The sequence below is a fragment of the Montipora foliosa genome, chromosome 1 (assembly GCF_036669935.1).
Source record: "Montipora foliosa isolate CH-2021 chromosome 1, ASM3666993v2, whole genome shotgun sequence".
Lineage (NCBI taxonomy): Eukaryota > Metazoa > Cnidaria > Anthozoa > Scleractinia > Acroporidae > Montipora > Montipora foliosa.
This window is the reverse complement of record NC_090869.1, coordinates 51,355,571-51,383,070: the sequence shown is the minus strand read 5'-3', so window position 1 is coordinate 51,383,070 and position 27,500 is coordinate 51,355,571. Positions and strand designations below refer to the sequence as shown.

The 27,500-nt window shown below is 40.1% G+C and overlaps 2 protein-coding genes across 3 annotated transcripts in view; both read left to right on the top strand.

Annotated features, from left to right (window-relative positions):
* LOC138000727 (serine/threonine-protein kinase Nek4-like) overlaps window positions 1-19,300 on the top strand; it is a 23,975-nt gene extending 4,675 nt beyond the window's left edge. Inside the window, exons 4-17 of one of the 2 annotated variants that reach the window (XM_068847360.1) lie at window positions 1,538-1,588; window positions 1,933-1,968; window positions 2,957-3,015; window positions 4,831-4,883; window positions 5,712-5,839; window positions 8,201-8,302; window positions 10,987-11,066; window positions 11,675-11,767; window positions 12,755-12,930; window positions 14,561-14,754; window positions 16,903-16,951; window positions 17,242-17,305; window positions 17,987-18,070; window positions 19,038-19,300. In XM_068847360.1, the coding sequence (XP_068703461.1) occupies window positions 1,538-1,588; window positions 1,933-1,968; window positions 2,957-3,015; window positions 4,831-4,883; window positions 5,712-5,839; window positions 8,201-8,302; window positions 10,987-11,066; window positions 11,675-11,767; window positions 12,755-12,930; window positions 14,561-14,754; window positions 16,903-16,951; window positions 17,242-17,305; window positions 17,987-18,070; window positions 19,038-19,131 (1,263 nt within the window). In that variant the 3' untranslated portion in view covers window positions 19,132-19,300. The remainder of the gene's footprint in view (window positions 1-1,537; window positions 1,589-1,932; window positions 1,969-2,956; window positions 3,016-4,830; window positions 4,884-5,711; window positions 5,840-8,200; window positions 8,303-10,986; window positions 11,067-11,674; window positions 11,768-12,754; window positions 12,931-14,560; window positions 14,755-16,902; window positions 16,952-17,241; window positions 17,306-17,986; window positions 18,071-19,037) is intronic. The other variant, XM_068847353.1, reaches the window with a different exon arrangement.
* A 7,243-nt stretch (window positions 19,301-26,543) lies between these two features.
* The window catches only part of LOC138000684 (soluble guanylate cyclase 88E-like), a 40,712-nt gene continuing 39,755 nt past the window's right edge, over window positions 26,544-27,500 (top strand). Inside the window, exon 1 of the mRNA XM_068847260.1 lies at window positions 26,544-26,644. The gene's annotated coding sequence lies outside the window, so the exon portion shown is untranslated. The remainder of the gene's footprint in view (window positions 26,645-27,500) is intronic.

Here is a 27,500-nt window from a genome sequence, read left to right as displayed (position 1 = left end):
GCGTTTCATTCACCGTATCCCGGAATAAGAATACGTGAAGTGATGAATTCAAAACGGTATGTCTGGCGTTTTGAAGCAACAAGGATAATAAAGATATCTTTAAAATAGCATTTTAGCAGGTGTTCGACATTTTTAATGTGAATCTCCGTAAAAACGAAGGATTTCTAACTTGTATTCCATGTAATCCTATTCCGGAATATGGTCAATCGAACGCGCCCTTAGTTTCTTATCAGTTACATCATTTGCTGAAGTGTAACTGTTTCTCGTCCAATGGAAAGCATTGTAGGAACAAAAACTAGTGTCCAGGCTCATTGGCGAAAAAATGTGCGGAAACTGTTTACCATCTTTCTTACGAACTTTCATCTTGCGAACGAAGTGCTGTGTTTTCTTCAATGTTCAGGAAAATAAGCGTTTCAAAACAGTCAATTTCTTCCGCTTTTATGTTTTTGAGGATGTTAAGGAGCTCCTTTATCACTAATATCAGATATTTCTTCTGTTTTTTGCGGAAAATATCGGAATTATGCGGAAGATGCGGATTACAGTGAATTATGCGGATCCGCATCGCCGCATCCTGTCAGATGCCATGTGTATAGAGAAAGCATCATTCTACTTTTGCTCATGATATACATGTATGGACAAAGAGAAGAAACAAGTTTTTCTCCGGCAGTACTCCGATTTTCCTCCCTCATCAAAATCGACTCTCAGTCAATTATGTGTGGCTGCCAGTGGATACCCTCAATGGGGATATCCTGTGGCATCCTTGATCCCTTTCATCAATTGAATTGAATGAATAAAGCTGAATTAAATATTATTAAAATTAAAACTGTCAAATAATTTTCTTCATTTAAAGTTATTCTTAGACTAACTATTATTATACAAGTGTGATAATTATAAAGATTTTTAATTACAATTAGCAATCATGAAAATTACTCTAATAAAGCTAATAAAATGACCTTCTTCCCAAATCATTAAGGATGGTGCCTACTAATTCAAAGGTATTTTTGCCCGGTCTTATGAATATGCGGGAAATTTAGCAGATCTCAAGGAGTGTTATTAAAATCCAAAAAGAAAATTGGGGGTAACAACGCATTTTTCAAAGATAATTAATCAACAATATTAGCAAAGAGCTTTAAAATACAAAGCAATGTATGGCGTTCCTTTCCAAATTAAAGCTTAATTATCTCAGTCTGAAAAATGCATGGTTACCGGTACCCCCAATTTTCTTTTTAGATACCAAGAGCCCTTGCTAAGTTTTTCTTTCTCCGCATAAATTTAAACCGTGCAAAAATATCCCTGCATTAATCAGTAAACAGTTACACTACCGATAGGAAATGCGAGTATCCGGAGATGCACAGAACGTATGCGCAATAACAATAGTAGGCACCTTCCTTAATGTGTCAATTAACACTCTTACACCTTAGTCACAAAAGTATTAGAAATGCTTTCACCTTGTGCAACAACTGTCATACACAAATGTACCTCACTTGCAGTACTCAGTATTATTTATCCTTTGAAACTGTTTTTTTGTATTTTGAAGGATTTCTGTGATGGTGGAACTCTACAAGACAAGATTTTTGCAGCTAAAGAGGTTGAATTTCATTTTTGTTTATTCACTCTTTCTTGCAAAATTTCCTTTAAGAAATTGATAACTTACTAAGTTTACCACCAAGGGAGGATCAAGTCTGCATGTAGATTTTCTGTAATAACTTGGTTAAAGACGTTAATGTATAATTGTGCGTCTCAAAAATATTTATAATAATTTATTATTGTGTTGACATGAGCTATTCAGATTTGTTTGGATGGGGATTATTCCAGGCAATTCTGCTTTTCAAAAAGCATTTTAAAAAGCATTTTAAATCTTTTGAAAAAGCTTTTTAAAAAGCATTTAAAACCATTTTCAGGCATTCACTATCCTTTGATCCCTTCTTGTAGCAAAAATCCCCATTGCCAGAGGAAAAAATCATGCAAGTAAGTGAAAACATTTTATTTTTACCCCGAAATAAAATACCACGACTTCGGCTGGAAGGGATATAGTTTGCAATGTAGTAACTGTTAACATATTATCATGATGTCCTCTACATGCAATATTTGGGCTAATTTACTGGTAAATGATTTAATCGAATGGAGTGAGAATTGCTAGATTTTACTCTGTCCAATGCCAGACGATTTTACACATCGATTGGAGAGTGGTTCAGGCATCAATGGGCTTAACAAAATCTTAAGAAACAGTTTGTGCTCAAATTCTTTATTTAACTGTTTAATTTTAATTGTTATAGTAAGTTTCGGAGAACTAACTTTAGGGAGCGAAAACCTACAATACTGTAAAAAAAACACAAGGTATAATGTAATATTTATGTAATGTATATTAGGCCATCTGCATTGTTACGATGGGACTTTCCAACTCAAGCTACATTTTTCAAAGTATTTCAGGTCATTTTTTTTCTTGTGGGGAAGAGCTAGCTGTACCAGTGCCAGCAGGCCATCATGCTCTTTCGTAGCACATTCCTGCACATTTATTTCTTAAAGGTTCTGTTATGTACTGTTTCCTGAAAATACATGTAACAAAGCTACGAGGGATGCCACTGTAAAACAATCAACAAAAGACTGTTGGCTTGTTTTTCCCCACACAGTGGCTTGGTTATTGTATAAGTAAATATTGCAAACAGTGCAACATGGTTCTTTTCATAATGCAGTAAATTATAGTATTAATTGGGGGAAAATGGGCGTAAGGTGTCCCAAGCAGAAGTCACTCTGTATGATTTTGTCTGTTCAGTATTTTGTTTCCATTCCATTCAGCTTGTAAAGGTTTGTTGTTGGAAATTACTGATATAACGCCTTCCCCAGTTCACGCCATCTTTGTTCATACAGGAGTCGAGACCAGTGCCTTTTTAATCTTACCACCTTGTCTTGATAGGCGTCGCTTTGTTGTTTAATGGTTGCGTTTTTGTATTAACAGTGGTTTGTGCAAATAGCAATGGCCCTACATCATATACACTCCAAGAAAGTTCTTCACAGGTAACAATATATTATATCTTTTTTGGCAAATTTGGGTTATTAAAGCTCCATCCTTTGAAACTGCATACTTCACCTACACTGAAACGCTGGAAAAACATTGGTGGAAGGTTAGACTGTAAAAAAAAGAAGGCTTCTGAATACCCTGTAACTATGCTTTAACCATGCAGTTACAAGTTTTCAATTCTTTTAAGTGTCAAACTAAACATATACATTTAGATGAAAATAAATAATGAAAACTTCATTGTTTATTGATTGAGTGATCATGTTGTTGTTGTTTTGGGCTTAGTAAACAATCTGAGTGCTACAAGCAAGCTTATAAAAATAACCTGCATGGAAAACTTATTCTGATTGGTTCAAGCAAGCTAGTTCAATAAAAAAAAACGTGTTGAGTGCATTGTTGACCTATATTCAAGCACGCAGGCTTTCCTTAAAGAACACAATCTCCTTTGAAGCTTTTTTTTGCGTGACACCACAAAAACGGCGGTGAAGGAGACTAGTTACCAGAGTGCAGTGTTGGTGCTGTTGTAAACTTGCTTTCCACCATTGTTGCCTGAGTACGATTCCCAACTCAAAAGCATATATTCAAATTCCTGATTGTTGGCTCTCTCCTTCCCAATTTTTGTCTCCTTTGAGTAGTATTTTTTTCTCGACTAATCAGAAACAAACATTTGTCTTGATCTGCTCTAGTTTCATGTGATTGAACTTGATTCATGGTTTCAAATTTATCATTTAATAAAGGAGGCTCAAACCAGTTTCAACACTTTAAACAAAATTATAGTATTTGGAAAGATTGAATCTACCCAGGCAACTGTTTCATGTAATGACAAAGTTAAGGTACCATATGAGACAGGTCCAATAATTGCTTAACAAGTTGCACTCATCGACATGACATAATAGGCTACCGTGGCAACAAAAGCACCATCTGAAAACACCCTATCTTTTCTATTTAAACAGTCATATCCAAAAAACGAATTCGTTGACACCAAATTTTTATTGCTGGAAAGTGAAAACAAAAGACAAAGATAAACAGGCTAAGAGAAATCTCCCCGAAAAGTTAAAAGAAACTATCTGTAGTGGAGCGATTCAGAGGGAACACTTTAAGGTGGCTCTGAATCTGCTGCAAATAATTTTTTTAACTTTGCAAAGAGTTTTATCTTAGCTTGCTACTCACTTAAAATTCAGCAAATTATAAAAAAAATGGGGCTCACCGAGTTCGTTTTCAAGATATATTAAGCGTTTAAGACAAAATAAAGGGCATTTGTACATGGCCCTTTTGTAGCCATAGTTACGTCACGTCGATGAGTGCATCTTGTTACGCAAATTATTGGTGTTTAATTTGGTACCATAAGGCCCGTTTCAAACGTCGAACTTTACATGTGCCGAATCGAATGCAAATGAGAAAAATCTATTGTTTTCGCTCATTTGCATTAGATTCGGCACATGTAAAGTTCGACGTTTGAAACTGGCCTAAGATAGCCGATACGTGAAACAGTGTTATAGAGTTAATTCTTAAATACTAGTAAGACATTCCCTCCGAATTGTTGAAGTTTTGATTCACCTTAAGCCCCATAAACTTGAAACTTCTTATTAGGTGAGATGTAAATATTGTTTTTAACCCTATTCTTCAGTCTCTTCTCCTACTATTTACCTGGGCTGCAGAGTGCTCTTTTGTATGTTCATGCCTAAAATGAAGTAGATCCTAAAAGAGCATGAATTGGGGGACAATTGTAGCATTCTTCCTCTTCAAGAATAGTTTCAAAAGAAATTGCGTCAAATGTCTTCTTCCTTCTCTTTATTGTTTTTTTATTCTGTTAGGGATCTCAAGTCGCAGAATGTGTTTTTGACCAAGAAAGGTGTCATCAAAATAGGTAGCTAAGTGTGGATTGTAAGCAAGAATGATCAGCGCTGTTGAGTTGCGTTTAAGTCTGAATGTTTTTCAGAAGTTACCCGCCACAGCTTAGTCGCTATTCCAACTGCCATGGTCATTTGTCATTTTAGAGTCGTTAAACCCGCTTTCATAACACAGACCATATTTCACAATCTTAGCTAAGTGTTTTTCCCAATATAGTGGTTCATTACAGCTCTCCGATATTTTCCACGCTGTGATTGGCCAATTCAGTGGGCCATATTCCACGCTGAGGCTCCAATTCATGCTGTGCTCCCCTGCTCGGTTCAGGTGCCAAGAGATGTAAAATGAATATCTTAGTCTTCAGGGCCCGGTTTTTCAAATGCCGATTAACGCAAATCCCAGCTTAAAAATTAACCAAGGAGTTTATTTCTCTAGTCCCAAATGCTGTGGAACGCTGATATTCGGCAAACCTTTACATTAGAGGAAGTCAGTCTTGAAAAGCAAAAATAAGCAAAAGAAACTTTCACCAAAAAGTTGAAAACATGAAACAAAAGTTCACGCTAATCCTGGATTAAGTTAATCGGCTTCCGAACAACCAGGCCCTGGTTTCTTTTTTTTTTCCATTTTATTAATTTATTGCGAATTTCTAACTCGGTTGGGAGAGGACAATTTAGATAGTACGGTTTTTGCATACAATTTTCGCATGCGTTAAGCTTCCGCCCGACTTCATCCCAAATCGTGTCTTGCAAATCATACCTAATGCAGACGTTCTGGTGTCGTACACGTGCGAATGGTCGAATGTTATTACGTACTGCCAGTTTAACAAAGTTTTTTGTGCCTGATTTAGGTGACTTTGGAATCGCCAAAATGATGGAGAACACTTTCGACATGGCACAAACATGGTGCGGCACACCTTGCTATCTTAGTCCTGAGTTATGCCAAGACATGCCGTACAGTTCCAAGGCTGATGTCTGGGTAATGCATGCACTTCATTTAATTGTGCAGTTTGGTCATGCGGCCTTAAGTAGCTCAGATACGTTCTCAAAAAGCACTAAAATAACTGGGTGGCAAAGCGTCCTTTTCCCATACAAATCCTTATACTTTCTTTCAACTATAACAACACCAGGTTAAACGATATACTTGACAAACTTTGGCATGGTGTTGTATTTTAAGCTTCTCTTTTTATTTCTGGAAAAATCATTTCATGAATCCAGCAGAATCATCGTGTTTAGAAAACAAAGGTCAAGTGACGAATTGTTGCATAAGGCCTGTTAAAAGTGAGTAATCATAATCAATAATAATAAGGTAAAGTAAGACAAAATGTTTCTGCCTGTCCCTTCTCAAACTCTTTAATAATTCATGAGCTCAACTACCAACCGCAAGATGTATACCACCACATCACGTGCATGTGTTTGGATACCCAATGAAAACAGTATACCACTCTCACTGGAGAGTGGTATTTACCACTAAAATATGCACAATGACGACTTGCACAAAATCATTGAATATTTATTACTCAGAAGTAACCTTACTTCGAATTTGATAAAATCATCGAAAACTCTTATATTTGCTAAAGTTATACTTCTATCCTCGGAAGTTCGTAGCCCAAACGACTTTCCATTATAAAAATCAATACTGTTTAGAAGTGACCTAGCTGATGACTGTCCAAATAGTCCTTTCGACCAAAATAGTTCTTCTTCTTCGTTATTTACAGCCACCTTCTTACATGTCTCCTTTTGTTTTCAAAGTCACACCTATTCGCGTACCCTCCTTCATTTCTGCATCCAAATCACGGCGAAATGTCACAAACCTAACAAAGCGAAAGAAAACAAGTAGCATTAAAAACAACAATACATACAAGTAGTTATTACCTTCGGTCGGACATGTCCAAAGGGTTCAATGCAGTACTCCATTTACATCACAGGTAACATAGGCTCACTGTGTGTGCCACATAGGTAAATATAGAGAACATATGAGGCGAAGTTTAGGTCTGGAAATTTGCAAGAAAATGGAAATAAAAATCGATGAAACTTACCATGTGGTGAGCTGTTGTTGTCTTTAATACGTACACGAAGTTTCGGGAAAAATGGTCCCCGTTCACCTTCCTTCATAGTATAGTGACAAGTTAGGAGACTGAAGCCGATCGAAGGACTCCGATCGATCCAAAACAAGCACGATTTTTTTCGTGAAAGTCGAATCCAGTCGCTAAATGAACACGCCAGGCTCGTGGAACATGAATTACGTCATATTTTACCCCTGGTCTGCACAGTCTGTACAGTCTGCAATCTGCGTTTTCGGGTGACCGCAAATTACAGGACTTCACTAATCGATGCCTCGAAAACCTTACACGACCATTTGGTTTTGTAAGCTGTTGATTTCGGTACTGCATTATCAACACTTTTCTTCTCATCCTCCCAACTTTTCGGCTGCCGAAATCTCTCGAACGACTTTGTTGCGGTATACATCCTGACTGAACGACAACTTGTAAATATAAATTCTGGCAACTCTAGCAACTTTCACATCTCAGAATAAATTAAATCGCACCTTAAATGCAAATTAATTATTGAAATTATCGAGGAAGGAATGTTTTACAGAAAACAGTTCTATTTGGAAGTCTTCCTTTATTATTTCTTTAAGAGTCATCATGAGAAGTTATTTCCAAAACGCGTGCTTCGTGTTTCATCGGGGTATCCAAACGCCTCGAAACAATAAAAACCTCGTGCCGTCTTTTGTTTCTCGATGTTTGGATACCCTGATGAAACACTCGCTCTCGTTTTGGAAATAGTACTTCGTTAACCATCACTCTCCTTTAGCCTGGGAAGGAAAACCTAGACTTCTTCGGACCGCGCTTTAAGAGCTACCCACTGTCCCTTGAAGTAGGGAAAACATAAAAATTAATGTCATGCAGCCCGTTCTCGCTGCTTGAAGCTTATTGATCGTTTTTGGCTGAATTTGCACTAGACTAACTCTAAGGGCGCGCGCTTTCCTTTTGTCAGAACTGGCCAGCTAGACCTGTCAGTTTGAAAGGAAAATGGTACAATTTGAAGGAACACTTGCATGATAATCCCTCGCATTTTTCTGGAGAATTACATATCATCCTTAAAGAGCTAATTAGTCTTTCAAATGCCCGGTGTGGCCGGTCAGTTCTGTCAAATGGAAAGCGTCCTTATAAGATACCAAGTGATGACTTCAAGCAGTTTATGATTCCTGGAAAAGGAAATACACTTTTCGTTCGAAATTGGACCCTTGAATTTCAGGGGTATAGCCCGTTTCGTCATCGTCTTTTTTCGATATCCGTACTCTTGTTTAATTTGAAATTGCCTTTTAACTTTTCAGGCCCTTGGTTGTCTTCTTCTCGAGATGTGTGTGCTTCATTACGCTTTCAATGCATCCAACTTCGTCAGTTTGTTTTACAAGATTGTAAAGGTGGACCACGCGGTGAGTCTTACATGACAGCAGTAGTGTTGATGTTTTTTGACACTGAGGGTCGTTAGAGATTGATTGCCTCATGGTTTTACATGATCCTGTGGGTACTGAAAATGTTTGAAGTATGTAGAACTTGGCAATTGATCTCGTCTAAACTGGATTAACAATTGGTGTCGGACAACTAATCACCAAGATCAGCGCGCGTTCATGGTCATGGTCGGGGAGCAGGAATTGCTTAGTGGTTATAGCACTAAACAGACTTAACTGATTAGAGTGTAATGTGAAGTGCTAGTTTTGTACCCCATATGAACCATGTGAGCGTTAGCCCTACTGATGGAAATGGGCCCACACAAGGACAGAGAAAAACTCTGATCAGGGTGGGAAATGAACCCACGACCTTCGGGTTAGCGGGTTAGATCACCGCTGCTCTACCGACTGAGCTACAAGGTCAGACGGGAGCAGGCCGTGGGAACTGAAGATGCACTTTCCTACCCCCAATGTGGCCCGGGTTCCATTCCCAGGGCGTCATGTGGGTTAAGTTTGTTGTTGGTTCTTTACTCTGCTCGGAGAGTTTTCCCCTCTCCTCAAAAACCAACAGCTCTAAATTCGAATTCGATCCGATGCGGGGCCTCCCTGAAAACCACTTTCGGTTGAGTGGAGCTGTGTGGGTAAATATCAAAGTTATTATGAAACAAAACTTCGCAGCACGAGCACGATCTAAAAATAAATATTACATAAATATTATTTGGTACAGGGATTCGCTCACTTGCCTTCTATTCTCTTAGTAATCACTGCATGATCAACCAGCAACAACTAAAAATTCTAAGCCATACCAGCGTTTGGTACACAACTACAATTTTTGATAAAACTCGTTGAGAAAGTGTCTCCACTAGACAAAAAATACCAACGAAAAAGTCTTTGAACTTTAAAATTTAATAGATCAACCAACGTTCTCTACTCCCCTTCCTTTCGAATGTTGGATTACAAAGACAGTGTTTCAGATCCCCTAAATCCCCCTGGACCTTGGTCTATTAACCAATTAAGGAGTTTGACTGCGCTCTGCACGTTGGTTTTTAAGGTTTAGATTTATTTTCCATTCTCAAAAATCGTCTCGTGAGTTGACAAAAGTTGAGACTTTTGTTAACTTGAGCACGTGAACATGAATTCAAGAGCGTTCACGCCGTTCAAGGGCTTTCGCACCAATACGTTCCACTGGTAAAACTTAGTGAAGACTGGGACAAGGGTGGTTTTGAGGGATGGTTATTGTAGATGTTACGTCAACATGTTTCTAATTCACTTCGGCCACAAAGGCGTGGAAACGACAACCGGAGGTAATGCGTTTCGCCTTTTATACATGTGTTAAATGTCTTGACTCTTGCGTTGATTCAAACATTTGTTCAAAACCTTACCCCTCAGAGGAATGCGGGCACATGTTTTGTTCAAATACCGCCTTTTCTTGACTTCCGAGATGAAGACCCTAGCTTCTGCATAAGTGTTGTTTGGAACTCTAATGACACATCATCTTAAGCATGAGCGACAGTTAGTAATTTCAGTAATAGAGCGGTTTTCAATTGAATGTCGAAAGTAATTAGCGAATTGCTTTGGTTTTACATTACTTCACTCAGTGACGGTTCAAAGTTCTCGCGCCATTTTTTCAAGCAATCAGAAGTGATATCAAAACCAATCGTGGCTCGCGCGTGCGCATTTTCCCTCACTTTGTGGCGGCTACGTGTAATTCCTTCGAGTTTTGGTTGTTTTACTGGATTCTCTCCTTCCTTTTTGATTGGCCAAAGTAATTAATTTGGTTTTGGTTTTACGTCACTCAATTGAAACCCGCTCCAAACTAGCGTTTTTTGCAATTTCAGCCCTTTTTATGAGACAAAATTTTGAAAGGGAGAAGTGGTCCTTGCACTTATAAGGCCCGTGCAACAACTTCCAACAATGTAAGAAAGGTGCAGCGTTACATGGAAAGGATACGACCCATAAGACTTTGTGAACTTACAAAATTAAATTTGGCTGCCATCTTGTTTTCTACATGTTATTGCGTTTGCTATCTCCATGGAGACCATATCTAATGCGCGTGCGTGGCCCCAACAATGTTGGGAGAGCTTGCAAACGGATCCAACATTGTTGCGCTACGCTTCGGTGATCACGGAACAAAAGAAATGTTGGGAGTTGTTGGCTCAAACGTTTGACCAGTTTCAAACAACACGCAACAACATGCACCAGGCAACGTGCAAATTAACGGACGCAACATCTAACATCCAACAATGTTTCCTCAGTTTTCACGGGGCCAAAGTGCGAGGATCGCTTCTCCATTTCGACTATAACCCGTACTTCCAAATATATGCATTTATTTCGCACAAAATATTTTGAAACCCAGAATGAAACCAAAATAAATGGCGTCAAGTTTACTCAGGCGAAACAATACAAAATTAGTCCTCACGTAATGAAATTTTCCACACGTCTTTGGATTTGGATATTTCACATTGTTTGGCGTACTGCGACAATGAAATGCGTTCAATCTAAAGCGAACTTGCTGAACGCTGTTCTGCTTGACTATTTAAGTTGTTGTTGCTTGAGCTCGCGGTGTCAGGACACACTTACTACCAGAATGTCCTGGCATGCGAGAAACGATGTTAAACAATTTTAGACAAACGATCACTGGACGCTTTAAATACTTTTCTTTTCGCCAGGAAGTGCCATCCCAATATTCCTCATCTTTGGCGGCATTGATCAAACAGTTGTTAGCAAAGTCCCCGGATGACAGACCGTCGTAAGTCTTGCCAACGAATGAAGTTGTTCCTTTTTTTACCCTCGCCTTTAGCAGCGATAAACCAATAATTCAGTCAGAGATATGACGAGGAGGCAAACAACGCGAAAACCTTATTTCCCCTTACACCAGCATGCATGTGCGCAGGGTTTTCGTTTGAGGCCAGAGGCCGGATGTTTCTTCCCGTGGTTTCCCATTCCATGTCCGGTGCTTTGATGCCAATATTTGAGGGGTTTGTTTTATTTTTTATTATTATAATTTTTTTACTTACTTTTTAAAGAGAATTTCAGTAAAACAAGGAGCGGACTTTACCGACTTTTGATTCAGAGAAAGCTACATAAATAATAAGTGACAGGATTCTATCCTTATTGAATTTGAAAACAATTCTGACCGCCAATGTATTAAATTAGACTAATTCAGCCTACGGCCCTCGTCAACTTTTGGGCAGCCCTCGGAACGTTTATATTTAATAGTAACTTATTTCATTTGAACAATGATAACTTTGCGAAGATTCTTTGATAAACGATTGATTTCAAATGACTTGAAAACACAAGTTGTTTTGAATAGCCCTTAAAAGTTGATATCTTTCTCCCCTCATTTTTCTCATTCAGGGCTGGGACAGTGTTAAATCTTCCGTTTGTCCAAGAACATCTTGCTGTTTTTATTAAAGAGAAAGAAAACCTTCAAGAAGCTTTGCACGCCAAGTGAGTAATTCCAGTGAAGTGGAAAGCGCCTTTCCTTTTCTCGCTGTGCTTCAGATCAGAAAGAAAGATTAGTACAAGATACATTGAGAAGTCTCGTTTGAATTAAAAAAAAAAAACAAAAAAAAAACGAATGAGCGTCCCATACACAAAACTTGTTTTCCAGAGGGTACTTATAACTGAAGATTGAAGCGGTAGAAGTTTCCCAATTATAGCAAACTTCTTTAACCGTTTTCAATTGAAATGTTGCTACCCCAGGCTCATACGCGCGCGCCGCCAGCATCTGAAGCCACGGTTCCCTCGTTTGATTCTGTTGGAAAAAAATCATCCCTTATGTTTTTTTTCACATCAGTACACAAAAACATCCAACAAACCCAACCAGCCTAAAAGCAAAGGCTCATAAACGCCAATTTATTCATGCTACAGTGAACCGTCCTTGTTCGTATTGCAATTTGTGCCCGCGACCGACAAACGTAATCGAAATCTCAGCTCCAAAATCAAGTTTTACTTTAGCTGTAGGTCGCTATGCGCATGTGGTTTTAGAGAAAGGGGGATAATCCTAGGAAAACAATTTTAACTTCGGCTAAAAGGTGTAGAGAAATGCTCCTTTGCTGAACACAGTGGGCCTTATTTGCGCGGCGGCCGTATTGGCCATAGACAATAGATTTCGTACCCCGAGCCTCGAGTTGAAATGTTTGGAAACGAGTTTCGGTGCGCAAAAACAAAAGTTTTCAATCCCTCGGGACTCAACATAGCCCATGGCTGACCACGATGCAACTCGGGCAACAGCAGCTACTTGAGTGAGCGGTTGTTCGCGGCAACATTTCGTTACGCCACTTCCGTTTTGGTCTATATAGGCACATTTGTTCATGCCGTGTTCACGCCAATATCCGGGATCCTACCCTTGACAACAATTCATCCATACTTCTCACGAAGGAGTTTTGAAAACCTACGATCTTGCAACTTACCCGGATTACATTTTAACATTAGGCAATTATTGAAGACCACGCCTGGAAGTAGAAGCAAATCACCCAATTTGCATCAGCGCCCCTTGTCAGCTGAGGGTGGAACAAAATCTCCTAATCAGAACGGTACAACTTCGCATGCGCGGAGTAAATCAGCTCACAGCAGAGGACGGCCACAAGCTGCCATGAGCGAGAAGAAAGGTGAAATATCCTTGATGTCTACAATCCTGGCCAAAAACAATGGGACAATTTGCTTCATTTATCTCAAAACTCTTTATCTTTCCTCCCTCCCCTCGCGCGCAATGTTGTTACGCTGCTGTGTTTATGTACAGTCCGAAGGATCCCAGTTGCTACCAACATTGTGAGGGGGAGGGGGTTTCTGCAAATGATAATGAAAGCTTGAATATGGTTGTGGAGACTGCTTATAGATGTGTAGAATAAAAATGAACACTGTCTAAGCCATTTTGTGTCAGGATTGGCCAGGATTGTAGCTGGTATCACTTGTTACTATCTTTATTGCTATTAACCACTCCCCGGACCTCAGCTTTGCCTTTGCAGAATAAAACTATTGACCTGTGTGGGCGATCTTTTGACATCTATACAAATAAAATCAAGCAGAGAAATTCCTCGTCGCGGAACTTAAAACAAATAACAAACAAAAGGGCATAAATTTAAGCGTCACGAACACCACTGAATAATTGGTATTGGTATTGCTTGTTTGTACAATACAATACAATACATACTTAATTGACCACTCCCCATAGGGGCTTTTCAGAGCCAATCTGAAACAATCAACGAAACAACAGAACACAACAACAACAACTGTTAAGAATCCCAACTGGCCGGAGGCAAACCAGTTGGCTATTTACAAGTGCAGCTGGGAAGTTGAACCAGGGAATACCAGGATCAAATTCAGCGAGTGGTCAGAGCGGGTCTTGAACCCGGGATCTCCGGATCTCAAGGCAAGCGCCCTAACCACTGGGCCACACTGCCTCCTTGTTTGTTTGATTGTTTGTCACTTCGTTCTTCATTCTCACACTTTGAGAAACGCAACTTCCCAGAGACCACTTTTGAAAGGTTGTACTTAAAATTGCGCTATGCTGAAATTGTCGTTCAGTGCTGAGAATCTCATTTGACATTGTGGATTGCCATGAATTTATTCCCCTGACCGGACTCTTATTCTTGGGCCGTACCATCAGTTACAACACGCGTTTTTTCCATGCGTTTCAATTACTTTTAGAAAATCAGGTTAGTAAGAATTGTTTAAGGCTACCCTTCACTGTTTAATTGGCTAATTAGGGCGTGTACTCTCATTTCTCTCTTTCGTCAACAGCCCGCACTTCAAATATATATACATTTCTTTCATCGAGTCTTTTCACACCGGGGAACACATTTACAAGAGCTCAAAGAATTGAACTGCTTCCCTAAAGTGAGTGGCTTCATAGCTCAGTTGGTAGACCATTGCATCGGCATCGCAGAGGTCTTGGTTCGAATCCCGTTGAAGCAACCTGAATTTTTCAGGTGTCTATAAGAGATAATTGCTTAAATTGCCCAGTTCAGTGCGATGATCGTTTCTCTCTTTCGCGCGTACTACCCGAGAGATGTAATAATGTCGTGAATACTTGTGCCTTGAGTTTGAAAGTCATATGTGAAAGACATGTGTTTTGAACTGAGGTTTTAATGACTCTGGGCGAGAATAATCATCGCATGTAAGAGCACATAAGCAGTTGCAAAAAAAGCTGGAAAAGAAAAAAAATCAGCAAGCCCGGGGTTTTTCCGGCTTTTTCTGTCAGCTTTTTCGTCTAACATGCCGGAAATGTTATTTCTTAAGAAGTCGACCAAGCGAATCAAGACAACGATGTTGACGAATATCCCGACGATTTTGAGGAGTCGGATGAGGAAGACGATTTGGACGAGGAGTCACGAAAAACACCGATGACTGCTGCAACATTCAAGGGGAACGGTGTTGAGGAAGATTCAGACTACGAATACCCCGATGACTTTGAAGATGACTCAGAAGAAGAGGTAAACATGTAAACAAACAAACAAACAAACAAACATAAATCTGGAAATTTTTTCTAACGAAACATCGGAGAATTATTGTGACAAGATGGGGACCTGGAGATGAATGACCCTGGGAACAACGTAGTGCTTTGGTGCGGTTTTAAACCAAATTCTGGCTTAAAATAGGCAAAGGAGGTGTACTTTGTAAAGAAAATGGCTGCTCCAGCTGTGGCTGTGTGAAGCACGGAAATTTGGTTTTGTCAACTGAGTTTAAATTAAAGTGCACCTAATCTCAAATACTTTTTGTTTACTCATCTAAATCTTTCCACCTTTAACAGCATATTTTGCCATTTTCTCCTCGAAATCTGACTTTTTGACACCCTGACTTTTTGTGTGTCAAAAAGTTACGTAAGTCGCAAGAATAGCCGCTATTTTGACCCACGGCCGAGCTGAAAGAGGCATGGGTCTATTCTGTATTTGACGTCACAAACTGATGAGGGCTCCGCATTCACGTTTTCACAAAGAAAATTTACATTGCAAAGCCGTCAGTTTGTGACGTCAAATACAGAAGACACCTATGCATCTTTCAGCTCAGTCGTGGGTCAAAATCACCGCTATTCTTGCGACTTACGTAACTTTTTGACACACAAAAAGTCAAATCTCGAGGGTAAAATGGCAAAATATACTTCTTGAAGGTGGAAAAAATTAGCTCAGTAAAGAAAAATATTTGAGGTTAGGTTCACTCTAAGTAAATCAACTACTGTGATGAGATTAGCCCTTAGTAAGAGTGAATCCAAATGTTGCTCTAACAACGTTCAGGTATATTAACCACCCTGAAGAGCCTCAGTGAGTCTGATCGCAGTCTATCTTGTACGGTGATTTGTCCCTGAGATGTAAAGACACGCTGTTCCTGCATGAATAATTTCATGAAATAAACAACAAAGCAACGAAACGAACACGGAAATGTCCTCATTATATTAAAAGGACAGTGCCTATTATTGTTATTGAGCGTACGTTCTGCGCATCTCGAGATACTCGGAGGGCTGGTGCTTACTCATACCAGGATATTTTTGCACGGTTTAAAACTATGCGGGAAAAGCAGAACTTAGCAATTTTTCTTGGTATCCAAAAAGAAATTTGAGGGTAACCATGCGTTTTTCAGAGATATCTAAGCTTCAATTTGGAAAAGAACGCCAGACATTGCTTTGTATTTTAGAGCTTTTTACAAATATTGTTGATTATCTTTGAAGAATGCGCGGTTACGCCCAATTTTCTTTTTGAATTTCAATAACGCTTCTTGAGATCTGCTTTCACCGTCCTTAAAAGAAAGTGCATCTTCATTGCCGTGACTTTAACATCTTCAGTTCCCACGGCCTGCTCCCGTCTGACCTTGTAGCTCTGTCGGTAGAGCGGCGGAGATCTAACCCGAAGGTCGTGGGTTCACTTCCCACCCTGGTCAGAGTTTTTCTCTGCCCTTGTGTGGTCCTATTTCCATCAATAGGGCTAACGCTCACATGGTTCATATGGCATAGAAAATCTAGCACTACACATTACACTCTATTCAGTTAACTCTACTGAAATCTTAGTTGGAGTACAACAATTAAGGATTTCACATTCGGGACTAATGTTTGCACCTACAATGTAGGCTTAGCTACATAATCACGGAATTTTTTTTGGGAATTTTAGACATCAAAACGAATTTTAGAAACTCTCGGGAATTTTCGAAAAAAATTGACAATTTCGAGAATTTTAGAGCAATTTGAACTTTCACCTGCCATGCTGGAAACTTTTCACAGGCAAAAACGTTGACAAAACGCGTTTTTTTGTATTCCAACCTACCAGGAGAGGGGTCAGTCCGTTCATATCCATTCCTTATGAGCGGTTATTCACCAAAAGGGTCCTACAGAGCATCTACAAGCAGCGGTTTCTCGCCGTAGTTTAGGAATCCGGATCTTTGCTTGACAGCAAATATGCATATGGCAGACTTTGCACTATAAGAAACGAAATTTATAAGAATTTTCGGGACCTTAGAGAGTTTTTGGAGAATTTTAGACATTTCTAAAAGAATTTTAGAGCTCTGGTTTGAGAAATTCCCGAAAGAATTTTGGACAATTTTTCGGGAATTATGTAGCTAAGGCTATTTGCACCTGTTTTCTCTCCTCTGTTAAGGTTATTGATGATATTCTTACTAATGCCAGAGCTGCGAAGGATGCTGAAGGTATGCTCTTTTACGGTTAAATAAAGTGTACGTTACATTAGCCGCACCTCAACTGAAACGCAAACTGCCCTTGTAATTGGCGCAAGACGCGTCTTATATAAGCCGCGCCTTGTGTAAGACTTGTTTTATCTTGCATGGGAACTTACTTTTGAGCTGTGCTTACATAAGGCAAGCCAGGCATTGATGTTTTCTGGCGTTTGTGCGCCTAATAAATCAAAGCTGTGTTCAAAATAAATACCGCCAATTGCCGAACTACACTTGCCAAGTAAATATTTGTTGTCTTGTTTCAGTTGAGGAAGAGGAAATCGTTGAAGACTTGGTCAGACCAATCTCCTGTAAACAGAAACTCAAAGAGTAAGTTGTTCACCTTACTGTTTCTTGCTTCAAGCTTTGTAAGGAAGACTCCGTGAACGAATCCGAGGAGCGCCAAACCTATTTTTCTCTATCAACTTAGTAGAGAAAATCGTGAGAATCATGCGCGCTTGTGGCATAGAATAGGCACTTGTTAACTCATTGGCATCGGTTGCTGGTTTTGCCTCCATCCCGTACAATCACGAGGTTATGGAGCCTACGAAGAGAGTCTTAATTAGTTGCCCGAAATCCTTTCCAGACTATAAGTCATATTTTTGCGAAACGTAAGGACTCTGGACTGAGGGGACAAAGAACTGACGGCGTTATCAACTCCTTTCGTTAATTCCGTGCAATGACTGTGACCATGAATACGTCGGACAGACCGAAGGTCTGTGTGATTGAGACAGACACGTTTGAAAGAGCATCAAAAGGCCGTTTTTCTTTGCAAAAAAGGAAAACTTTGCTTTCAAATTCAGAGCATACTTGTCAGACTTCACAGGCAATTGCGTGGGATAATTCTACAGTTGTCATCACCAGCGTTGGTACCATCAACGCCGTTGTTTGAAAGCTTGACACTGAACTGTGATAGTTCGTAATGTTGTTTATAAGATGGAGAATCTCTCGGATTGTAATTTTCCTTTTGGTCAGATTGTTACTTCGTGTTTGTTTTCTTTTGTCTGCCAGGCAAGTGATAAACGTCATCGGTGAAAAAATGTTTGAGGAAGTGAGAGAAAGGTTCGTTCGTGGCGAATTTGAAGACGATGAAAGGTACTGTCATTTTCATTTAGTTCATTTGTTGGTATCAAAGCTTTCATGGGTACGGTTAAAAAGTACGACTTCGTCCTCACGTTTTTCTGGCATGAAGGAAGGGAAAAGAAAGAAACTTTAAGTGTCTAGTCGTTCTAGCGCTGAAGCACTAATTGGGGACACCGTAAGCTGAAAATTAACAATTGACGCAAATGAAGTCAAATGTTGGTTTTTGAGAAGAGGGGAAAACAGGGGTACGCTGGGAAAAACCACTCTTTGCAGAGTAGAGAACCAACAAACTCAACCCACATATGACGCCAAGTCTGGGGATCGAACTCGGGCCACATTTGTGGGAGGCGAGTGCTCTCACCACTGCGACATCCCTGCATAACGCTTTATTCTCGTTTTATTACTTGATTTATTTTCTAATACTTCTGTTGGGGCCAATACGGAGCTTAAGCAAACTGAGGACAACGACGATAACGGCTTCGAGGACGCTACACAAAACTACAGCTTTAATGAACAAAAACAATGGCATTGTGCACCCCGCACGTCGTTCTATATTTTGGGTGCATTTTTTAGCCGTTTTCGTTTTGACAACGACGTGAATTGACCAAATTTGAGCTTGTGTAGAGGACGTGACTTTTTAATTTTCTTCCCAAACAACTTCACCGTTCATACCAATTTTATTCCTGGAATGTTGACACACAGTTTTCATGCCGAGCGACTTGAAATAATTGCGAAATGAGTACAATCAGAAAGCGAAATTGAAATTTTAAATGACTTTCTCGCATCCTTAATTAAGCTCCCTAACGTGGGACCAAAGATAAGCTTAAGAAGTGCTGGCATTTTAAAGACAATATATAGTCTTTCAAAAGCGTAGCTATAGCGGCAAGAATGGCTGTTTTTAAATGATTAAAGGCGTCTTTCGTGTTTTTTCTTGTTAGCCATTTCCGTAACTCTGTTTTGTTTGTTCGTGTATTCGCAGACCTGAATTTGAAAAGTTGGGCGCGGGATCAGAAATGATGGAGACGTGCTACCTAGTCAATGAGCTTTTCATCGGACCAGAGGAAGAAAGCTAACACAGAAGTAACCTCAATGTAAAAATGATGGTGTTAAGCTCTTCTTTAGGTGTGGTTGCTGCTGTTGTCTCATTCATGTCATGCTTCTTACAATTTTCGCCTCTGCTATTAGCCAATATCAGAAATACCATAATACTCTTTGTTTGTCCCTCCAAAAGCTTGTTTACAGGTGGGCAGACACGAGGGGTCATGTTGTAGGGACATGTTGCAGCGACAAAAACTTGTGTAGTGCACACTGAGGCGACATGTGGCATGACCGCGTGTAGCAGGGACAAAATCACATCATTTGCACACACATGAAAATGTTGCGGGTACATGTTTCAGGGATATGTTACAGCGACATGTCCCCTCGTGTGAACTGATACTTTTATAATTGTGCAACACCAATTTGGGGTGGATTTTGTCCCCGCGACGAGTAACATGAAGTTCAACAAGTTGAACTTCATGGGACACGTCGCTTCAACAGATCCCTGAAACATGTACCCGCAACATTTTCATGTGTGCGCAAATGTTGTGATTTCGTCCCTGCTACATTTCCCCTCTACACGACCCGAATGCGTGTCGCCTCAATGTGTACTACACACCTTTTTGTCGCTGGAACATGTCGCTGGAACATGATCCCTCGTGTCTGCCCACCTTAAGAATTGTTTCCAGTTTCAGAAAATAAAATCAATGCTTATGCAAATTTTTTTTTTTTCGAGGGACAAACAAAAGAGTGTTATGGCATTTTTGATATTGGCTAATTAAACGCTGTGGGTAAATACTTCAGTCATGAAGTGGTACTGTGAACCGCTTTAAGTCTGAACTAGATTTTTCGTATCCAGATCATTTCATGCACCGCTTCAGGCACACCCCATCCTCGTCCCCAGAGCCCACCGTTTCTTGTGGTCATGTGGTAGGCCAAAAAAAAAAAGCTGTGGTCGCACCTAAAAGTTCCAATTTTTTCATTGGCTGATAAAAGGAAAAATGTATGCGCAGAAAGAATTAAAATTACAAGCACTACCAGGAGCTCATGCGTATTAATTTTGCTTCTGGTCATGGCGGGAACAACTGGGAGCTAAGCCCCCGCGCTTTTCAATAATCTTCTCCGTGTTTGGGTTGGCCAATTTGAAAGTCTGTTTCATTTCAAGGAAAACTTGTGAGGATAGCTTGAACCACTTAAAAAGGGGGAAGGAGTACTGAACTTGAATCTAGCAGTCCTTCCTCTAAGAGAATGCGAGTGTCTTTAGTGGGAGGGAAGGCACGTAAACTCGCGCTGCGTTACAGGCAATTTCCTAATGCAAGGGTAGGGGTGGAAAAACAAGTTGACGCATCTGCGGCCGAAGAACGACATTTCATGACCAGATGCGGATCACCCAACATTTGAAAGCTATTGCCAAAACAGCCGCACTGATTGCTTTGAAAATTATTTTCACAACCACTTACCAACTCTCAACCGAAATTAGGTAAGCAAGTTATTTGTCTCGTTCATCAACTATGAAAGCTGTTTACATGACATGAATATTCACGAAAGTACACTACCACAATTTGTCATCACTGCAGTGAGAAAAAGATATCCTCCGTCCGTTTGTCTCAATTGGGCTGGACTTTGTGGGTGGTCGTGGGGTCAACCCTAGAAAGACTGAAACTCAGGGTCTTTGTTCACTGAGAAGACTGGTTAGGTTTCCTTGTCTTCTCAGATAAGGATGTTAAGCGAAAGGCCCGTCTCACAACACTTTTTATGTTAAGAACCCTGAGAGATCTTAAATAATCCATACACTGTGCGCACGAACCATTGTGTGGTTGCATATCGCTGCATTACAGGTTAGAGTGCCCTCTTGCGTTGACTTATATCATAGGAATTGAAATAGAGCGCAGAAGTTGCATTGCTTCCATTTTGTCCTGCTCGTCCAGTTTCCTTGAAAAGTGCTTCCCTAGTGTACAGTACACCAATATGAACAACTCTCTCCATAGTGGTCACATCTGTACCAACCACAGATGCACATAGATAATACTCGAGCAACACAAGTACCAGAAATTGATCTCTTAACTGGATTACTGCGTCGTTTGGGTACTGGAAATGGTACTGGACAAATGAAGGATTGCTAAAATCTGCAGGAGACCCAGGAGGATAGAAGTGATGTTGTAGAATTCAGGGCACGCATTGAACCAGATTAACCAGATTGAACTCAATGAATATCTTTGATCGTGCATTCGCCCATTTTATCCTTCTGTTCTACAATTCATGTTAACTATCCGAAATATCTTAAATCATGTAACTTACACGAAATATCCCACTTCCCTTTCCTTCTTCAGAGAGAAAAAAACCAAAGTCAAGTAAGCAGATTTTAACAACCAACCAACTTGTCTTTTCTAGTCTTTTTACTCTTTGGTACTCGTCTTGTCCGAACCCGTCGCGTCGTCCTTGCGTAAGCTCCATATTAATTCTGCTGGACACACACCTGTGTTGGGATGGGATGTGTTTTGACTCGCGATTTCCCCATTTGCCTATGGCCAAAGTGGAGTGATCTTTGTGTGCTTTATGCCGTTGTCCTTTAAGAATGTATAAAAAGACTGCAAAGAAATGCGGAAAATTTTTCACTTGTAACTGTGTAGGGCAAACCACGTCTGCTGTGTTTTTGGTTGAGATGCTAACTTCCACACATCTACTGTAGTAGTCAGTCACTACAAAAACGTAGTCTCCTGATGGCAGTGGACTTATAAAATCCATTGCACCATTTTGCCAATGTCCTTGTGAAGAGGTTCGGGATTGCTCGACCCACTCACAACTTGACAGCCATGGCATGTTCTGCAAAATTCTTCAGCTTCCTCATCGATAGCTGGTCGCCAGACCTTTATCCGCAAGCGTTGCTTCATTGTTTTGCTTCCCTTGGTGTCCTTCATGGCCTAATTGAATCGCTCTTGCTTGTAGCCTCTTAGGCGCAACAATTCTGGTTCTTCGATGTACAATGTTTCCAAGAAGATGAAGCCCGCCTCGAATTTGTTTGTACTTTGCACGGGTGGGATTCTCGCAAATCGCCGTCTCAATACTCTAAAAGGACGCAGACAAGAGAGACCCTGAGAATGCATGACGTTGCTGCAGACTCTTCTATTTATTCTTCAGTCATCGCTTGTGGCACTCGGCTGTGTTGGCTACGAATTTGATGTATTCTTCTGCTACATTCGTGAGGCATGACAATGCATCTGCAACTGCAATTTCATTCGCCCTGGCAAGTACTTCGCAGAAAATGAATATGATTGTAGCCGCAGGACCAATCTCTCTATTCTCTCTGAGGGCCTGGACCGAGCTGAATAAATGAATTCCAGCAGTCTCCTTCGCAGCCGTTATCAGGGTCGTCACGCAACGCTCCTCCCAACTAACGGCTGCTCACGAGAGAGACATATTCCTTTCCCTTTGTTTTTGAGAACCAATAGAATGCACGTTATTGTTATCGGCTACGCCAATCTGGCGTCGCGTAAACAACCGAATAAAATCCTCCTTCAACGAGATCTATTTCTCCCTGCGTCCTCGCGTCGCTCAGACTTACGCAGGATATTCCTACCTGTCGTAAGCGTTCGGTTTGATCCTTAATCAGGGAACGCAAAGGCGAAACAACAATCACAATGTGGCCAGACTCGCCAGTGAAGCCGTCAAATACCATAGGTAGAGCTTGAAAAATGACAGATTTTCCAAAGCCAGTTGGTAAACTAACAAATACGTCCTTTTTCTTCAGCACTGCAGAATATAATCGCTTCTTTTTGATGCTTGTTTAACTCGCTAAACTTGAATTGTTCACTCACTTTTGAAAAAGAAGGAGATAGATCCACCATGTTTGCTTTCAAGTAATGGAGAGGGACTTGGACCAGGTTTCCAGAATATGGAAGCCTGTTTCTTACTGGTCAATTTTAGGGAAAGGAATGTGTCTCTCTCGTGAGCAGCCGTTAGTAGGGAGGAGCGTTGCGTGACGACCCTATAACGGCTGCGAAGGAGACTAGAATTCCAGAGGCTTGTGGTCCGTCCACAGTACAACTTCTACCCCATAAATATACGCATGAACTTCCAACAGGCCCATACAATCCTCATCTCCTCCTTTCCAGTTTGCGAGTACCACCGCTCTACTTCAGAAAGTTCTCTGCTCGCATAGCTTATCACTCGATTTTCTCTCTCCTGCTCTTGATCCGGGACCGCCCCCAAACAAAGTGGACTCGCGTCTGTAATGATCTTTGTCTTGGCCGAGCAATCAAAGTATCACAATGTTTCTGCTTGAAGCAACCGCCTTTTCACTGAGTTCTGTAAAGGCTACTTGCTGCCGAGGACCTAATATAAACGGTTCTCCTCAATGTCTCTGCCACTGTCGCAAGATCAGGAATAAATCTTGCATTAAAATTCACTAGACCTAAGAAGCTCTTGACTTTTGACATGTTTTGAGGTTAAAGAGCTTCATTTACAGCTTTGAACTTTGAAACACACATTTCTCTTTGTTGAGGGTAACACCCTCGTACGTTCTCCAGTCGCTCGTTATGCTCAGCCGTATCAGAACCGTAGACAGTTATGTCATCTGAAATGTTTGCCATTCCACTACCATCATTCAGAACTTTGTGGTATTTCTCTGGTGCAGACGAATGTCAGTCTCTTATATCTGGATAGCTCTTCGTGTGTTACAAAGGTTGTGATGCTGCGGGACTCCTCGCGAAGCTCAATTTGATTATATCCTCCAAGACTTCATCGATTATGGGAATCGGATGCACGCACTTCTTGGCTTACCTCATTTCTAAATGTAACCTTACATCACCAGTTGGCTTAGGTACAACCACAGCAGGGTTCATCTATGGAGTTGGGCCATTGATCTTCTCAATGATGTCTGCCTTGACTGATTCTTCACGTTTTTTTTTTTTCTCAATCTTTTCCTTTAAACTGAATGCAGGGCACCTTAAAGGTTATGAAACGAAATTGCAGCGTTGACACTGATTAAAAAAGTTTCTTTAAAAAGTAAAACGTTTCGATCACTTCGGTAAGCAAGTAGGTGACAAATATATATATGCATAAGGCGTGTGCCAAAAAATGTTATAAAAATTCTTGAGATTGAGGTACACACGTGTACATTTAATCTCCATAATCGCACCGCTGAGCTTTCCGCGGCAGTCGTGCTGCAAACTGGTCAATTGTTTCATCTTCCCCTTGCACCATTTCTCTGAATAAATGCCGCTAGTATTGAGTTTTCACTTGTGTGACAAATTGTCGAGTTAGAGCATCTGCAGCCTTGTGACACTTCTTTGCACTCCCAGTATCAGGCACTCCCAATATCTTGGACATCTGGTCTGAAACAGAAGTAAAGTGCTCAGTGCTCTTCGAAATGATCCATCTACGCTCTCCACCCTTAGGATTAACAAATTTGAAAATAGTGCGCATGCGTTACCGAATGTTCGAGATTTACGGACATCTGGTATTAGCTGCGACCACAACTCTTCGTTTCGCCGACCACGTGACCAAAAGAAACGGAGGGCTTTGGGGACGAGAATGTGTAAATCCGTTTTAAATTGGGCAATGCTGCGCATGTTCCGTAACTAGTCGCTCACACGAGTGCGCACGGATCAGTTTGACTAATTAGGTTTGCAAACACTTCTTTTGCATCGGATATTCGTCTATGGAAAAAAAAAAAGAAGCAATAGAAAACAAAAGCAAATGAAATACCTGGCTACGAAAATGCATAGGAGTGCAGCATTTTTTACATTGCAAAATTTGACACAGTTTTTACTGGTGCTTATGCGGTATGTCCGACCTGACACAAACATGTTGTAATGTGGTCGTGAAGAAGATTCCGACGTTTAAGTGGTTTGGGAGATTCCAGGGCAATAACCACGTGCCTCGTTACTCTTGATAAAAGAATCGTTAAGAGTTTTTTCATGTGATGTCACAACGGCCATGTTGGTGTGCCTAAACTAAACTAAACCTCCGGGAATTGAGCTCTATTATCATGCAAACGTTTTCTTTTGTTTTGGTGGAAAATTAAGGTTACTGATCACGTGGGTGAAAACACTCTCCTGAATAGTTCGTCAGTTGTTTCATTTATGTGCTATTGAATTTTTGTAAAAAAAACGTTTTGGATTGTATTGGGATTGACTAATCGCGTAGTAAATTAGCTATGGCCTATTGTCTCTTTATAATTTTGTTTTTTGCGTGGAAATATGATTGTAAATAGCCGTTTGTATATTATTTTTCGACTTGGTGCTTCGATATATCATACAAACGTATGAAAAAAGTTATTTCATCGATTTAAATAAAGAAAGTCTCAAGATACTGACGTACTTTGTTCCTTGATAATTTTCGTCAATTGCTAGGTTATTTTTGCTTCCGCAATTTAAAGGGGTGCGATAGTGAGAAGACATTTTCTGCAGCACTGCACGTTCTTTTGATCAAATTGCGAAATGTTTATTTATATTAAGGTGGGCGTTTAATTTAGAAAGGATTTAAAATAAACCGTGGTAATTTTTTTTGAAAGCCCAAATCAAAATGCGGATATTTTTCTGAGAAAGCTCGTTGCGGTGTTTAAGGGGAACCAGTAAGAAATTCGAAGTAATCGCTAATTCCGAAGTCGTTCGACCGACGTGGCTTTTTGTCGATTGTTAGGTATTTGTGAACATTAAAATGCTGCAGAAATGTTACTCGAACGAACGACTTTTCTTGAGTCGTTCTCGTCCACAAGTCGCAGGAAATGTTCAGTCCATTTATGGATGTCAATTTTCAAACTGCCTGTCCATTTCATTTCACGTTTCTTTCACGTCTAATATATTTAAAAGCTTTTCCTTATGTAGTGGCAGTCATGCAATCGAGAAAAGCTAAGGAAATTCCCTCTAATGCCTCTGCTGTCAAATCTTCATTTGCAAGTGAGTTATTAACCAAATAAACAAGGTACTCACCAATATATTACAATTTAAAACGTCGAAAATTTTTCTTCGCACAACATTATTCATTTTACTATCTTTGTAATCTTTTTTTATCTACCCTTTGTCTTAAGAAGGCGATATATTCCAAACTTTTCTTGCATGGCTTATGGGAAAGGCGGCACGTGTTTGGAAAAAATACGATAGATCATCGATGGGATTTTGCCTAACAATTGAATTCATTAATTCTAATCTACGAATTATTCCTTTTAGCTACTGGTGCATTTAGTATCCTTTCCATTTGTCTTTGTAACAATGCGATAATTTGTTGTTGCTTCGAAATAGGATCTACAATGAAAGCCCTTTTTATGCATATATATTTTGTATTCTAAATACGTGGATTAAAAGGCTTGTAATTCTGGTAAATGCGATTGTTGTCCTTCCGCGTAATTACCTTAAAATGGCTATATTTACTTTCAGTGTTTTGCTTGAAATAGAATCTTTGTACTGTGTGATTAGAACGGGGTGGTTTTAAATTCAGCCATATCACCTAACTCGTCTGTAGCGTGAAGACAGCTTGACGATTTTTTTCATTTGCAAGAGTGGTCCATGACTTCCTGCTTGCGCCAGCTCGTCTAAATTTGGTGAACGAGTAAGTATGTCTATATTGTAAACAATTCGCATAATTTTCCATGGTTCCAGCTTAAGTGTGTCAGTAGGAATATTCTTAGAAGTACTGAATGGACATGTTCTGTACGGTCTAAATGGCCATAACGAGTTTGAATCTAATTCTCGTTCGTTATAGCTTAGAATGCTCCTACTATACGTGTTGTCTCCTCGTCACTGCATTTATTTTAATCTCTACGACACTTGTTATTCGCACTATTTGGAGGCTAAATTGGCTATCACATGGAGAACGATTAAGTGAAATGCATTCCCGTTTATTTGATCTCTCGTTGGCCGTACATTTGAGGGCATGTGTATATGTAGGTTTTGACGAAAAAGGCGACACAGATCTGTACGCGACTGCACCAATGCACGCAAAGCTAATTTTTGCTCATTTTCCCTTTTAGCGGTGACAGTAATCGTTTCTTTTTGGGTCTATAGCAGGTCACTCTACGACGTCATTTAAAAGTTTATCTCATTTTCCGTGTTTTCTGTTTTTGTTTATTTATTTCTTTATTATTTTTTTGCGATGTCTTTCACTTCGTTGAAAACGTGGGATGACGGATAGCGAAAAAGCTCATATAGATTTTCTCGCTGGACTGCAACTATATCGTAATTCGGGTTTCTTTTTTGCAGAAAGTGGCGGAGATTGATCAATTTGTTTCTCTCATGCATTATCCATAGCTTTAAGGCCGTCTCGTTTGGTACTATAGCGAAAGGAAAAACATTATTTTTGTATTCACCAAAATACTTCTTCTCCAAGCCAGCCTTGAGCGACAAGACATGATAATCCCCTTAAAAATGGGAATCATCCTGTCGTTCGAATTTACTAAGATGTAAGC